This window comes from Lasiodiplodia theobromae, assembly GCF_012971845.1.
Source record: "Lasiodiplodia theobromae strain AM2As chromosome Unknown scaffold_2, whole genome shotgun sequence".
NCBI classification, from domain to species: Eukaryota; Fungi; Ascomycota; class Dothideomycetes; order Botryosphaeriales; family Botryosphaeriaceae; genus Lasiodiplodia; species Lasiodiplodia theobromae.
Genome location: NW_023336495.1, coordinates 1,335,273 through 1,349,634, shown reverse-complemented (window position 1 = coordinate 1,349,634; position 14,362 = coordinate 1,335,273). Strand labels below are relative to the sequence as shown.

The 14,362-nt window shown below is 57.0% G+C and overlaps 6 protein-coding genes across 6 annotated transcripts; 1 reads left to right on the top strand and 5 right to left on the bottom strand.

The window, feature by feature from the left end:
• Positions 1 to 670: 670 nt before the first annotated feature.
• On the bottom strand, positions 671 to 2,620 carry LTHEOB_939 (Pyridine nucleotide-disulfide oxidoreductase protein; the record flags this gene model as incomplete). Its single annotated transcript, XM_035518972.1, has 5 exons — positions 671 to 713; positions 772 to 1,711; positions 1,766 to 2,248; positions 2,373 to 2,402; positions 2,458 to 2,620. The coding sequence occupies 5 exons, from the start codon at positions 2,618 to 2,620 to the stop codon at positions 671 to 673; spliced, it is 1,659 nt and encodes a 552-aa protein (XP_035369698.1).
• An 857-nt stretch (positions 2,621 to 3,477) lies between these two features.
• Positions 3,478 to 4,625, bottom strand: LTHEOB_938 (Arginase protein; the record flags this gene model as incomplete). Its single annotated transcript, XM_035518961.1, has 4 exons — positions 3,478 to 3,546; positions 3,602 to 3,836; positions 3,891 to 4,474; positions 4,539 to 4,625. The coding sequence occupies 4 exons, from the start codon at positions 4,623 to 4,625 to the stop codon at positions 3,478 to 3,480; spliced, it is 975 nt and encodes a 324-aa protein (XP_035369697.1).
• Positions 4,626 to 6,339: 1,714 nt separating this feature from the next.
• Positions 6,340 to 7,421, top strand: LTHEOB_937 (uncharacterized protein; the record flags this gene model as incomplete). Its single annotated transcript, XM_035518950.1, has 3 exons — positions 6,340 to 6,601; positions 6,715 to 7,202; positions 7,266 to 7,421. The coding sequence occupies 3 exons, from the start codon at positions 6,340 to 6,342 to the stop codon at positions 7,419 to 7,421; spliced, it is 906 nt and encodes a 301-aa protein (XP_035369696.1).
• A 1,365-nt stretch (positions 7,422 to 8,786) lies between these two features.
• On the bottom strand, positions 8,787 to 9,765 carry LTHEOB_936 (uncharacterized protein; the record flags this gene model as incomplete). Its single annotated transcript, XM_035518939.1, has 2 exons — positions 8,787 to 9,071; positions 9,130 to 9,765. The coding sequence occupies 2 exons, from the start codon at positions 9,763 to 9,765 to the stop codon at positions 8,787 to 8,789; spliced, it is 921 nt and encodes a 306-aa protein (XP_035369695.1).
• Positions 9,766 to 10,293: 528 nt separating this feature from the next.
• On the bottom strand, positions 10,294 to 11,667 carry LTHEOB_935 (Cell division cycle protein; the record flags this gene model as incomplete). Its single annotated transcript, XM_035518928.1, has 4 exons — positions 10,294 to 10,371; positions 10,439 to 10,600; positions 10,652 to 11,311; positions 11,365 to 11,667. The coding sequence occupies 4 exons, from the start codon at positions 11,665 to 11,667 to the stop codon at positions 10,294 to 10,296; spliced, it is 1,203 nt and encodes a 400-aa protein (XP_035369694.1).
• A 685-nt stretch (positions 11,668 to 12,352) lies between these two features.
• On the bottom strand, positions 12,353 to 14,108 carry LTHEOB_934 (Rft domain-containing protein; the record flags this gene model as incomplete). The annotated part of the gene is made up of 4 exons (XM_035518917.1): positions 12,353 to 12,440; positions 12,491 to 12,651; positions 12,704 to 13,409; positions 13,462 to 14,108. 4 exons carry the CDS (start codon positions 14,106 to 14,108, stop codon positions 12,353 to 12,355), a joined length of 1,602 nt encoding a protein of 533 aa, XP_035369693.1.
• Positions 14,109 to 14,362: the final 254 nt, after the last annotated feature.

Genomic DNA, 14,362 nt, shown 5'->3' with positions numbered 1-14,362 from the left:
AATGGAATCCCGACGGTGACGTCTCGGCTGTGGCACGTCTGCTGCAGCTAGCCGTAAGAGAAGACATGCAGCACATCCGACGCGCTGCTTGGGGCAGAATGGAAGAGAGGGCTGGCGTGCATATTCCGAGCACCGCGAACGACCCCCTCCGAAGGAACGAGTGCGGGCCAGGCAGACAAGCTTGTGTCACGGAGAGCAGCCAATGTCAGGGATGGGCGTTGGAGTGAGGTGTGTTGGCGCGCCGCGAATGGAAGGAACGAGGGGTCGGGGCATTGCGAGCTGACTTCAGCCCTGAGCTGCCTCGCCCTCCAACACCATCTGTCCTGACGAACCGCCGTCTGTCTCGTCCTGCCGACCGCGGGAAAAAGCAGCCGCCACGACAGCCCACGTGATGTTCCATCGTCTTGCCGGATCGAGAAAGGTACCTACACGCTCCATTATCGTGTCGCAGGACGCGCCGCTGCCTCTGCGCGCCTGTGGCTAATCTCACACGCGGGTGCTGCAGCAGAAAAGTCGGAAAAGCACGCTGTTGGTTGATTGTAGATGCGCTCTATACATGATGACTTCCGCATACCGGAAACCCGCCGACCCAAAACGCCACTCCCGCCGCAGCATTTTTATATCGTACACGCCGGGTTACCCTTTCTCACCGAGGACCCGACTGTAATTGCTAAAAGCGAGACACGTCCCTGCCGAACGCCCAGTTGATAAACCTTGAGGGAGGTCAGCAAGGGTCCTAAAACACCTGGGGACACTGTTCGATCCACTTACCAGTAAACGGGGATGAGGACCTTGTTGCGCCAGCTGACGGCCTTGGTGAGGTAGGCTCCACGCCAGATCAACCAAGCGGCACGGCCCGAGATGTTTCCTCCTCCACCAGTCTGCATCACTGCCCTCCAGTTGCCGATATACGCCATGATACCCATGTTCTTCCACGTAAAGCTTTGGCCCTCGATGTCGCCACGGTTGAGCCTCTTGGCGAGCCAGACGGCCTTTTGATTTGCGACCTGTGCAGTCGCCGGGTACGTGGTATTTTCGATGGACCCGCAGTCACCCAGCGCGTACACGTCTTCCAGGATCGCTCGAGACCCGCCGCCCTCACCCTGGCCCTGCGGCTCCAGGATGACCCGCAACTGGCCGTTGGTGACGACTGCTCCGGTCTTGGGGTGCTTCTTCACGAGCCACGCGTCGTTCGATGTGCGGCCGTCCTCCTTCCCTTGGAGCTGGACTTCCCGGTTTGGCAACGGCTGCACCCGTCCGAGAGCGTTCTCGACGAAGGGGTTCATCATCAGTCCCGTGCTCCATACGCACATGCCGACGCCCACTTCACCCTCCTCTTTCAATTTCAGCGTCCAGCAAGCTCTCGGCTCCTTGACTCCCGACAATTTTGATTGAGAAGCTGGTACTCCGCGGCGCAGCTCCTCCACGTGGTGAGAGGTTTTGATGTCGATTCCCTCTCGCTTGAACGTCTTCATCGCGTACTTGCCCAAATTCTCGTCAAACATGGATAGGACCCTCGGCGCGACGTCGTAAACAGTGATCTTGTAGTACTTCATGAGGTAGGGATACAGCTTGGAAAGGTCTTCCCGGATGATGTCGTGCAGTTCCGCGGAGAATTCGATGCCCGTGGGGCCGCCTCCAACGATTGCAAAGTTGAGGAGATTCTTCCGCATTTCCTCGGAGGTGGTAGGCAATGCGGCCGTTTCGAAGCCTAGAACGCGTTCAGCAACACTCCCCAAGACCGTCCGAGGCCCACCCTACTCACAGGCAAGCAGGCGATTCCGAATCTTTCTCGCATCGCCGACGTCCTTCAGGAACAGCGCGTTCTCCCTGACGCCCGGAGTGCCGAACGTCTGGCTGTAGCATCCCACCGAGATGATGAGCTTGTCGTACTTGATGTCGAAGAGCTGCCCCTTCTTCGACTCTTTGGCCTTCTCTACCCTGCCCTCCGCAGGTGACTCATCCTCGTGGCGTTCTCCCGTGAGCGCAACGCCCTGCTGCGGGTCGTCGACGGCCTCCTCGACAGACACGGTCTTGTTCTTGAAGTCGACCGCATCAGCCCATCCCTGAAAGTAGGCGACGCGTGTGCGCTTGCTGCGGACCGGTTCGAGCGCGGTGCGAAACTCGAGTGTACCGGTGGAGGTCGATGCGAGGAGAGGGGTGAAGACGAAGTAGGAACGAGGCGACACAATGACCGGTTGGTACTTTTTCGGATCCAATTGCCGTGCAAGGTTGTATCCGGCCCATCCTGCGGATCTTGTGAGCTTGGCCAATGCTTGAAGAAACGTGACGACACTGAACGGAAAAATCCGAGAGCTAGATACAGCCCCGGGTGCTTCGCCTGCCAAAGAGGGAGAGGGAAATAAGCATACCAGAACCGAGGATAAGCACGCGTTCTCTATCTGTTTGATCCGGTCAACTACGTGCAATGCTTCAAAGGGTTTCATCCGCACATACTGTCTCGCTCGGAATCAAGCTGATTCACAGACAGGCCTCGCCTCTGCAGCGCGTTCGAAAGTATACTCGGGGTTGCGGAAGTCGGACGGGATGCCACATTGAGCAGATGGGCGGCAGGCAACCTACCCAAGCGTCCACGGCGCTGCAATAGTGCCGTTGACATTGCGATGGAAATGCCACGACAGCGATTGCAAGAACGATTCTGAGGAAAAGAAATAAGCACTACCGGATTGGGCGGGGCAGCGAGCTCTTTTCTAATCCCTCGAGCCGAAGCCTCTACCAGCTGCTCGACCTCGTGCGTAGCTCTTCCTTCTGCGCGAAGTCAAGATGACGTAAGGCGCTGAGAGGATCGGTACGCGAGTCAGTCGCAACCCAGCCTTATTGCGGGCAAGGATTCTAGACGTCGGCCGGAACACGGAAGGCTGGAGGGCCGCGGGAAAGGAGAAACAGATTGAAATAGGTCTACGAGACCGGGAATTGACGGAAGAGAGCGAGCACCGGGAAGTCTCTGGGTTGCCTCTCAGCGACACCGGGCTGGCCGTTCGTTCTTATTTCGCGGTCTCGCCGTCCACCCGGCGAAGTTCGGAGCAAGCATTGCACGCAAGAGGGCCCGCAAGCCATCTCCACCGGCGACACAGTCATCTCAGCCTGGCCACGCAAAAAAATGGCCTGCTCGACTAATCCAACAAATCTCCAACCCGACATCGGTTCCCCAAGGGGTATGGCGCTGCAGACTATGCTGTATAGGACCTTTTATCACGGCCCGTTGGGAGCGGCAAGAACAATGAGCGAAACGTTGAGGAGAGCCGTACGGCGCGATAAGATGCAATTCAGAAATTCCTGTAGGCATTACTTTGTCTATTCATGATGAAGATAATGAAAATCCCGCTCTAAAAATGACTCAAAGACCGGGTATAACCGTCTACACAAGAAGGCTCCTTTCTCCTGGGAACTGCGACACCCGACAACTTCCGAGGACAAAAGGAATTGGAGTTGAGGAAGAAAAAGGGCTGTCAGTGCTTACAGCAGCGTGTCACCCAGCGCACAGCGCACGATCGAGCACCCTGCACGAACGGTCTCGGACGCTCCCTGAAGATCCCGTTAGCTTGCTTACTAGCACGCATGTGATTCGTATCTGACGCACCTGAGCCTCCAGGCTAGGGTTGACCTCGACCAAGTCGAGAGCGATGAGGCTACCCGTCTCGGCAACACACTCAGCAATGTAGTCGCCCTCGCGTAGGGTAAGACCGCCGCGCACGGGGGTGCCGGTGCTGGGAGCGAACTGAGGGTCGAGGCTGTCGACGTCAAAGGAGAGGTGAATGGGGGTGTCACTACCAATCCAGCCGAGGGCCATGTCCATGACCTTTCCAATGCCGTGCCTAAGCGAGATGGGTAAGCGCTCAGCCGCGGTAGGTAGGGTTGGCCTTGCTCACCTGTCAATGTCGTGCATGGAGAAGGCCTTGATGCCATTCTCCCGGAGGATCTTCTTCTCGCCGACGTCGACGTCACGCAAGCCAATATAGACGAGCTTCTTGACGCTGATCATCTGGTCCTCCTTGATCCAGCCGAACATGTCCTCCTTGTCCTCCTTGGCCAGGCCCGTCAGGAAGGCGACAGGCATGCCGTGGATGTTGCCGCTGTCCGACGTCTCGGGAGTGTTGATGTCGGCGTGGGCGTCCACCCAGATGACGGCAATCTCGCGACCCAGGCGCTCGCGGGTCGCCTTGGCGGTGCCGGAGATGGAGCCGATGGCGATGGAGTGGTCGCCGCCCAGGGTCAGCACGCAGCGGCCCTTGCGGGCGTGCTCGTACACCTGCTCGCTCAGCTTGCGGGTGACGGCGCTGACGGTGCGCGGGCACTTCATGCCGCGGTGGTCTGGGTCCTCCTTGGGGACGACGTCGGCGTAGGTGTGGACCTCGCCGTCGTAGCTGATCTTGAACTCAAGGTCATCCCTCAGCTGGTCGAGCAGGCCGGCCTCGACCAGGGCCATGGGCGCGGCATCGACACCAGCCTTCCTCTGTGTGTGCGACCGCATTAGTCATGTGCGACGAGGTGTTTGGGGAGAGGTCGACTCGATGTACCTGGCCACCGGAGAAACCAACCGCAACGACACCCAGGTCGTCACGGGTGGGAAGAAACTTGGGCTGCAGAGTGGGTGCGTGGGTCATTTTGGAATAGGGAGTGAGGAGAGCGAAAAAAAATGGCTAGGTGGCTGAAAGAGGGTGTTTGGGCGGGGTGTAGGCTGGAATGCCGCGAGCGGATTTGGAACGAGGAAATCGGTCTGCGATGGACGGGAGGCTATTTATGCCCGTTTGCCGGTCGGACAGGAGTCCCATCGTATCTATTCAGCTTTACGTAACGACTGTGTTTAGATTTTCGCACTGGTGTTGAGTCTGACCGTTAAACGCAGTTGTAGGCGGGCTTTCGTCTCATCCTGTACTTAGAGGTCGAGAGCTCAGCCCGTAGTTTAGAAAGTGGCCTGGGCGCGGTGCACGTCCGCAAGTCGGTGGAGCCCCCGGCGTCCAAGCTCCGGGGAAGGAAAGTCAAGGCCGGAGGCTCCCGCGCGATCCCGCATGCGGCCGGCATGGACAAATCAGCAGCTGCGTGGCCTGCCGCTCCGTGCTCGGCGCTATCTTATCCCCACGCATCATCCAGCTCCTTGCTCCTTTCGTTCTGCCGTCAGTAGAACTTCTAATTCTGCCACCCCCGCGGCTTGACGCGGCTAGGTGTCGGATGCTTCCCCAGGTCGAAGGCGCACCTCGGGATCCTCCCTGCACCGTCGTGCACAGTTTCCCGGAGCCGCAATGTGCCAGTCTGGCACGCTTGCAGATTGGTTGATCGCCGTCACATGGCGCTGCCGTCCGATAGTCATCCCCTACTCCAAATCAGGCTTTGCAGACGGCTGGCCAGTTGCTGCTTCGATGGATGCTCCCACGCTCTTATCCGAGCGCCTGCATCAGCCCGAGCAAGCACTTTCCTTTTTCTGACCCATGGCCGCGGTAGCCGACTGACACAAGCATTTTGCCCTATGCAGGGCTGTGCTCCGCCCTGACGTAACCACATGTCTTTGCGCGGGGTCAATATCTTTTTCCTTGTGGTCATGTGCGGGTGAACTCCTATGCAGGTACGTACTGGACATACAGAGGGGTACTGCAGCCGACGGCTAGCGCGAAATAACATATGTGGGTAGTTGAAGCTATCGTCCGGACGTGTATGTAGGATTTTTAATTCGACATTTTCGTCCGGACGATAGCTTCACATACCCACATGTGCTATTTTTCTGAGCTGGGGAATACTTACAGTCCCCTCTTGCGAATGAATGTGAAGTGCTGTTGTCCAGGCAGATAAAGCTAAGGAGTTTTGAGGTTTTGCTTGAGCAGCAGTAACTACTAACGATGTACCTTGCTTCCCTCCTAGCTATGCGTTCCTTCCGCGGTTAGCTTCTGGAAGGCTCGGCAGGCAGGCGCTGGTTGCCTCTGCAGGTAGGCGCAAAGACCCTGTGTGTTCACGTGCGGCTGCCACGTACGGACCACTGTCCTATATATACCATGCTCCTCAGGCCTCTTCGCCTTCTTCCTCTTCTTCCTCAACCACCACCACAGGTATGCTTCGGAGCTCGCTTTGCCCTTTCTCGGACTCCGGATCGTCCTTTATTTGTTCCATTGTTCCCGTTGCAAACCCAGATCTTCCTATGAGCAATTCATGCGCCAGCGCCTTGCTCCGGCAGGCGTCTCCTCACTTCGTAAGCTCTCACCTTGAATACCTTCATTCCAACTGCCATTTCCTCACTTGTCCCTGCCAGAATCCAACCCTGCTTCACCTTACATCTTCTCTTTTCCGACACTGATCCGTATCTGAATAGCGTCATCCAGCCGGACTTCCATGACAGCGCCCCAGAGCCACCCAGAAGAGGACCGCTCGGAAGAAGGAGCCTCTGGCTCAACTACTGGCATTTCCGCGGCTGCCGCTACTCATCCTCACACCCGACTCCTCAATATTCTGGGACGTTACCGAGCCTTGCAGCGAACAGCGCCGGAGGACCGCTTCATCCGTGACGCTGCAGTGAACAGCTTCGCGTACGTTCCGGACAACTCGGAGGAAGAAGACTTTCAATCTGCGGAGGAAGAAATTCCTCCCCTTTACTGTGAGTTGCCTCTGCTGTTTCTTCCTGTGTTCCTTCTTTTGGCGTAACGCATGCTGACTTTCTCCCGTCGGGTTTGTGCTTAGCGCGGCAAACTCCACCCGAAACAACAGCAGTGTTCCGGCCGGAGATGGAGCAAACTCCCAGATACGAACGCTCCTGGTTCGACGACGAAGGCCGTGAACGTGGCCCGGACAATGACTCCAGGCACGAAGACGAAGATGAACATGGCCCGGATACCCCCGAAGACGATGAACGCGGCCCGGACAACGCCCCGGAGAATGGAGAAGCTGGTGGCGATGACTCGAAAAGACCCTTCAAAGGATATCCGCAGTACAAGCACCTGCTACACGGCGGCACTTGGACTAATTTGTACGGCGAGAAAGAATTTCCGGATCCTCAAAAAAATTGGTATCCGAAGGTTATCAGAGACAGGGTGATGGTCATGGGCCGCACGGCTCACACGGAGGAGTGCGACTCGCCCTGCGACCACTGCAAGCAGAAGGGGTTGCACTGCATAGTCTGGAAGAAGTCCGGTCCTCCAAAGCCTTTCCGGGCTAACGCGACCTGTTTACACTGCTTCTCAGGAAAGAGAACATGTAAGGTACGGTTGCGCTTCTTCCATTGCTTCTTCGATATATTTTCTGACTTGTTCCGTGTTTGATAGCGCACCCCCAAGCCGGCGCCGAAGCCGAAAGACGTTCCTCCCAGCAAATCGAAGACCAACTCCGCCGGCAAGAAGTCCAAGAAGGCTGCAATCCAGCCAGAGGCTCCGCCCTCGGATCAAGCAGTTCCCACAACACCCGGAGGTTCCAAGAATTAGAGCGGAGGTTTCGTCCTCCAGAGTAGAGGCTTCGGTCACCAGAGCAGAGGCTTCGGTCATCAGGACGGAGGTGTTGGCTACGGACACTTCGGATATAGTCCCATGGCACCGAACTCGCGTCCTATCGCACCGAGCTCCATCGGAGGAGGACGCGCACCAAGTTTCAGCAGCACGCCTCTGACGGGCCTCGGAACATCCATGCCGTCTCCAAGCAACCCAAGAATCGGAAGAGCGCCGACATCGATCTTCGACCAGCCGAGTTCCGAAACTTCTCGGACCAACCCACCTCGTCAACCACCTAACACCTTCGGATCCTTTGAGGATCGGAACTTTGCCCTTGTAGCGGAAGTTCGCAGTCTCCGAGAGCGCACTCTAGAACTTGACACCCGAGTACAGGACCTTACGCAAGAGAACTCGGATATTGAAGCCCAAAACGAGCAGATATTGGCGGATATGCGTGTGATGCGTGCCGTGTTGGAGTCTTACGGTATCGGATTTTCTTAAGTCCTCCGACACTCTACTTCTTTCTCCGGAGGACTGCGCCACATAGTTGATTGCTGGCGTAAAGAAAAAGTTAATCACTTCTTAAGTCCTCCGACGAACTCTGCTTTTTTCTCCGGAGGACTGTGTTACATGGTTGGTTGGTTTTGGATGGCGCAAAGGAAAAGTTAATAACCTCTAAATATTCTCCGACGGACTCTGCCTTTTCCTCGGAATATCTGAGCTTCCCCTCTCTGTCTTACAAAGTTTCATAATACATAGGACAGTTCCGGCGATAGCTTCAACTACCTATGACATGAGTAGAAATCTATGCTTGCCATCGGCTGCAAGAGGGGACTGTAAGTATGCCCCAGCTCAGAAAAATAACATATGTGGGTAGTTGAAGCTATCGTCCGGACGTAAATGTCAAATTAATAATTATACATACACGTCCGGACGATAGCTTCAACTACCTATGATATGTGCCCTCTTCTCTCTCTCTTTTTTTTTTGTTTTCTGTAACGAATAACGACATATGTGGGTATGTGAAGCTATCGTCCGGACGAAAATGTCGAATTAAAAATTTTACACACACGTCCAGACGATAGCTTCACATACCCACATATGCCATTTTCCTAAGAATGAGCTAAGGTATAGTTACGCCTAGAGCCCACTATTCTTCACGCTAGCCATCGGCTACGAGAAAGCCCACAAACATCAGTCACACTGATTTCATTATCCTATAGCAATATAGTCTCAGTCGACCACATTACGCACAAAGGCGCTGGAGCCCCAGTAATGAAGAGGTACCTCTCGTCCAAACCCCCTTCATCTAGACAATTTTCGAAGCAAAGGGGACCGAAATGACAATCTCGCTGACGTCAATTACGCAGTGCAGCGCGAAGACAGCTTCTGCATCTCCCGCAGCAAGTTGTTGACGAAGCCGTTGGCCTTCGCGGCTCTCTTAGGGAAGGGATTGCGCTTAGTGTATCTACTGAAGGCTTCCCAGCTCTCAAACCTGATCAGCCCCACCTCTTTGCACGGGCCGGCAAACTCTTTGGCAGCGACTTCCAACACAGCCATGTTGTCAAGAGTCTGCTCGGGAGGCAGAGTGCGCATGTGGTTGATCAGGTTGACAAGGTTGATCATCACGTCCAGGTCTTGAAGTGCCTATATTCATATCCCGAAGGCGTTATTGAAGATTCAAACGGGTATTCAGGGTCACTACCTTCTTGCATTGAGTGATGGTATCTCCAACCGGGACGTCGATAATGCGGCAGAGCTTCTGGAGGTTGCGCAGCTTGTCGTTGCCGAAGAAGCGGGTAAACTCCTGCTGGTAGAAGTGGGTGCGGCGTTCGGCGTAGTTGTCATCGCTGGGCTTGAGGCCTTCATGCAGCGCCATACGCTTGAATTCGGTTTCCAGCGTCGCGGTGTGGTCGGGCTTGAAAGCAGCGGACGAGTCAGCGGTGCCGGCGAAGCTATCTCCATCACCATTGAAAGGGTTGTCGTCGTTGGTGTAGACGGTACCGAAGCAGGCGCGCCACTGGCGGCGCCAGAGCTTGGAGCCCGCACCCCAGTGACGGCGAATGGCAAGGCGCTTGAAGTTCTCAAGGACGGAGGTCGCGCGGTCGACGCGGTAGCCGGAGAAGGTCTTGAAGAAGTCGAACGGGTCCTGGTCGGCGGCGTACGCGCGGCCGAAGCAAGCTTTCCACTGGCGATGCCAAAGCTTGGAGCCCACGCCCCAGCCGCGTTTGGCGGCGAGCGTCTTGAAGTTGTCCGGGACCGACAGCGACCTGTTGAAGGTATAGTCTTCGAAGGCCACGAAGAAGGCCGGTGGACCCTCGTTGGAGCCTGACGGCGGCATCGTGGTGGGTTCGGTCAGATCAAGAATCGGTGCTCAAGTGATTTTGGATGTGGCCACAGAGAGGGAGAAGAGGAGAGTTGGAGGCAGAAAGCGGAAGATTTATATGCAGGGTTTCGGTGCCTGCTGTGTTGCGTAGAAAGTGGTAGAACGGGCAACGCCATCGTACTTGGGTGAGCCTTGTTCCGTGTTTGGTAAAACCCTTTGAGAGCGGGTGTAGGCTCAATTGCATGTCTGTTTGCTCCAAAAGTCGTGAGAAGTCTGTACTCGCCAGCCTATTATGAATGCGAAGTGCTGTTGTTTAAAAATCTTCAAAACTTGATCACTAGAAATACAAATTCTACATACACGTCCGGACGATAGCTTCAACTACCCACATATGTTATTTTTTTTCTAAGGAAGAGCTGGGGCATAATTACGCCTGGGACCTTACTATAAATCTTGCGACCGTTCAGCTTCACGTATCCAGACTTTCCGTAAGGAACTCATAAAAGAGTAGGGGTATCATTCTTTTAACCAAAACATCTTGCATCAAACTTCTCCGAAGACCTCTTCCTTCGTAGGGTCCGGTTTCCGCTTCAAGGCAACGAAGAAGGACTCCTTAGATTCCTAGAAATTGAAAGCCGTCAATGCCGCTCTCTGGATGCTTTGAACCAACCGGACGGGGATAACTCACACTTCTCGAAGACTCGGGCTTCTCGCGGAAGACTTTCTCAAACATGCGGCGCAGTTTCTTTTCAAGCGCCTTGTCCTCGGCGCCCTGGTAAAACTTGCAGACAAAATTGCCGCCGGTGCGTAGTGTGTCGAAAGCGAAGGTTAGGGCGGCATTGCAAAGATCCTAAACCAGACGAATCAGCTCACGTACGTTCAAGATGCAAACGAGCCTTACCATGCTGCCTGCGTGGTCTCTGAACGCCATTCCGCTCGTATTCATCATCCTAAGATAGGGCTCAGTAATGCTCCTCTTGTGGAAACCGGACGTCTGATCCCAGGGCGCGGACATATCACTCAGCACAACATCGACCACGCGGCCCATGGCCTCATCCTCCGCGCGCCTGCCCGACTTCTTCTTTCCAGCCCCCGTTGCCGTTCCGACCGCATGCTCCGTTTCACCGTGCGAATGACCGTCTTCTTCATCCTCCCTCGCAATCAACGGAGCCCTTCTTTCGCGATCGATGTAGCCCATCTCTTGCTGCTCCAATTCCGCCTCCGTATACCCCTTCGTCTCCGCATGCTCACCGTGCTCCACAGCCCCATCTTCCTCGGCCTCTGCTTCCTCGTCTCCCGACCAAATGACCTGCCTCCTCACCGGCCTCCCCCTCTCCGGATCCTGCACGTACGCTCTCACCTCGGCCTGCACGGCCTCGCTCAGAAAATTGCCCTGTATCGTCGACACGCCGCGGGGCGGCTGGGCGGGAATGACGTCGATGCCGATGACACGGCCGCCTGGCTGGGTGCGGTCAATGGCGACCTGCGACCACGAGCCCGGCGCGTAGCCCAGGTCGACGACCGTGTTACCGGCGCGGAAGAGGCGGTAGCGCTGGTTCATCTGTAGCGATTCGCGTGAGACAGATCCTGGAGATGTGAGACGGCTGTAGCTACCTCGAGCAGCTTGAACGCGGCGCGGCTCTTGAGCCCGCGGATTTTGGCTTCCCTGGCGAAATGGTCGCGGCCCTGGCGGCTCTTCCAGCGCGTGGATGAAGATGAGAAGCGGACGCATTGGCGTGTTGCTGGAAGGGCAGCAGCTCGTGTAGCTTCATGGCGGGACGAGGTTGCGGCTGTGGAAACGGCGCGGCGAGTAGCTGTCGAGCAGAGCGAGAGACGGTGGGGGGCGGCGAAGACGACGGGGAGGCGGCCGAGCAGGGCGCTATCGGCCAGCTGGCGTATAAGGCGGGCGGACAGCATGCGTGCTTGGCCTCTGGGGTTGAGAATGGCAAATGGCGAGAATGCGATTGGGAGAGGAAAAGTCGAAGCTTTGGCCGCGGGCGGGTGTGGCTGCGAGCTCGGAGCTCGCCCGCACCGCCACAGCGAGCGTCAGCATCCGAGACCCTTGATTTCTACGAATGCGGCAGTTTCACGGAGATGTCTGCAGATAGATGAGGAAACGATGACAGGGTCCCAACACGCAAAGATGTCGCAATGCGCAACCGGAGGCTTTGCTGGTGGTACAGGCCGACTGCGACTCACGGGCCCACGGCGTCCGACGTACGGACACGGCTCGCCAATGACACGACCCGATTTCAAACGAGTCCGCCAGCCTTCGTCCGGTGTCGCCCTAGGTCCCTTCCGATGCGGAGGAGCGGCGGGCGTGCGGCGAAAATAAGAAAAGAACAAGTTACCGGATCGGGGAACATCACGATATCACTCTCCCACGCCCCCATTCCTCGCCGAAAGTCGGCTCGCCAGACGGCGCAGCGATGTCGGCCTTCCCCCTGGGTGATGCCAACGCACAGCGACGTCGGAATCATTGCGACGTTTGAAGTTGAGCAGTCAAGCTCCGATACGCTACCTTTCGCGCTCTGTTACATCTGATCCGCTCCTATTCCTCCCGTCGCGGCGATCCTGCCCATCCCCGCATCCCCAGACCACCTCAATTCTCCTTCTTCTCCTGCGCTGCGTCCGCCTTCGGCCGGAGCATCTGGTAGCATTGCATCAGATACTCACGCTCAAATACAAGGCTGCCCCGAATGTCAGTCCGTCGTTCGACCGCGCCGTAGGAACCACTTACATGTTGAGTGCGAAAATGCCAGAAATAGCACCACATCTGGCCAGCTCTCCGAGCAATCCGTACCCGGACAAGAGCCCTTCCGATAGCCTCAGCGCAACCGGTGCCGCAACCGCGACCGCTACGCTGAGACCCTTTGGCAGCGCCGCCAGGTAGTCGAATCGCTAAGTCATGTCAGCGATGAGAGAGAGAAAGGAGTCAGGAAGAAACACTCACCTCCCCGTTCTCCCCAAACCATCGCCCGATGAATCCGCTCGCCCAAATAATCCGCAAACCCATGTTGACGCAATTCGCCCACACCAAGCCCTGCCCGCCCATCTTCAGCACGCCCAGGAACAGGTATGCGGCGGCGGCGAAGCCGGCAAAGAAGCCGCCCATCCACACGCTCTGGCGGTGCAGATCGCGCTCTGTGGCGACGCTGGCGACGAAGGCCTCGGCGACGCCGTTCAGCGCCAGCAGCGGCACGTAGTAGCAGTAGCACGCCAGCGTCTCGGTCGCCGCCGAGTTGTCGGCCCAGCGCGCGCCTGCTACCACCCGCAGCAGCAGCGGCGCTAGCGTGGGCCCCAGCGCGCACGCCGCGAGCGAGATGAGTCCGTACAAGTGCACGATCGTCTGCAGGATGACGCGCGCTTGCCGTACCCCGTCCTTGGCCGGCTTCTTGCCGGCTTCCGACGACGAGCACAGCCGCGAGAAGAGGTTGCGGCTGCTCTCCTCGATGGGCTGGAAGAGCATGCGCGCGATGAGGCCGCCGTAGTTGGAGGCCAAGGCGTAGGCGCCCTGGTCGGCGAGCGTGGCGAGCGACGCGATGAGGATGGCGTCGCCCTGCGTGAGGACGTACTTGATGCTGGACTGGAGGTACAGGGAGAAGCTGAGCTTGCAGAGCGAGCGCGGGAACCAGTCGAGGATGTATTCTTTGGGGTCGCTGGGAAGGTGTTAGTTTTCCTTTTGTGGAGTGGATCGAAGAGCAAACATACTTCTTCTTCAGGCTTTGCGGCAGGAGGGCGAAGTTCTCCTTTTTGGCAACCGGCATGACGTGCCACAGGTATACGGCGAGCAGGACGAGATCGTACGTAGTCTGGCCGATGGCGAAGGGCGCCACGCCTGTATCCAACTTTTGCTTGCTAGCCCAAATGGCGAAGCCGCAGGTGACGAAACACCGCACGAGAGTGGCGGCACTTTCAGCCGATGCTCGAACCTTGTAGAGCATTAACTGCTGGGTTGCGGTGAAGGCAGGCTCGGTGCAGAGTTCGAAGACGGCAGAGTAGGCGTAGAGCCACAGCGACTGCCGGAAGTACGGCACGTCGGGCACATCGGCACGCAGCCATAGCCAGGCAAGGGTGTGTGACAGGATGTATGAGAGAACAATGGCGATGTAAGAAAGGTTGATGACGGCCTGGATGCTGCCGGCCTGGCGCTGCAGGGCGACGCGCAAGCTTTCGCGGGAGAAGTAGAGGACGGAGATGGAGTAGAGCTCGAGCTGGGCGGCGACGCCAAGCACCTCCGGAGAAAGGAAACGGAGCAAGACTTGGTTGACTGCGAAAGTGAGGGCTCGCGAGCCGACCTGAAAGAGGATGAGAAAGGTGGCCCCCTTTGCGGAGGCGGAAAGCGCGGAGCCCGACATCAGGTTCCTTGGTGTCGCCTCTTCCCAAGGCGCACAGCGACAATTACCACTGCAGCTCCCTATGCAGGCCCATTGAGTCCTGGGAACTATATCTCCCAGGTGGTCGAGTGGGACGGGGGGATGTGTGGGCGACGGTGGCTTAGTCGCACTACAGGACGGCTAAGCAGTGGCCCGTGCGTTCATGTATAAAAACTTCTGCCTGCGATTGATCGTCGAAACTATCTGCACCTGCTCATCTCACAACTGCCTACAGC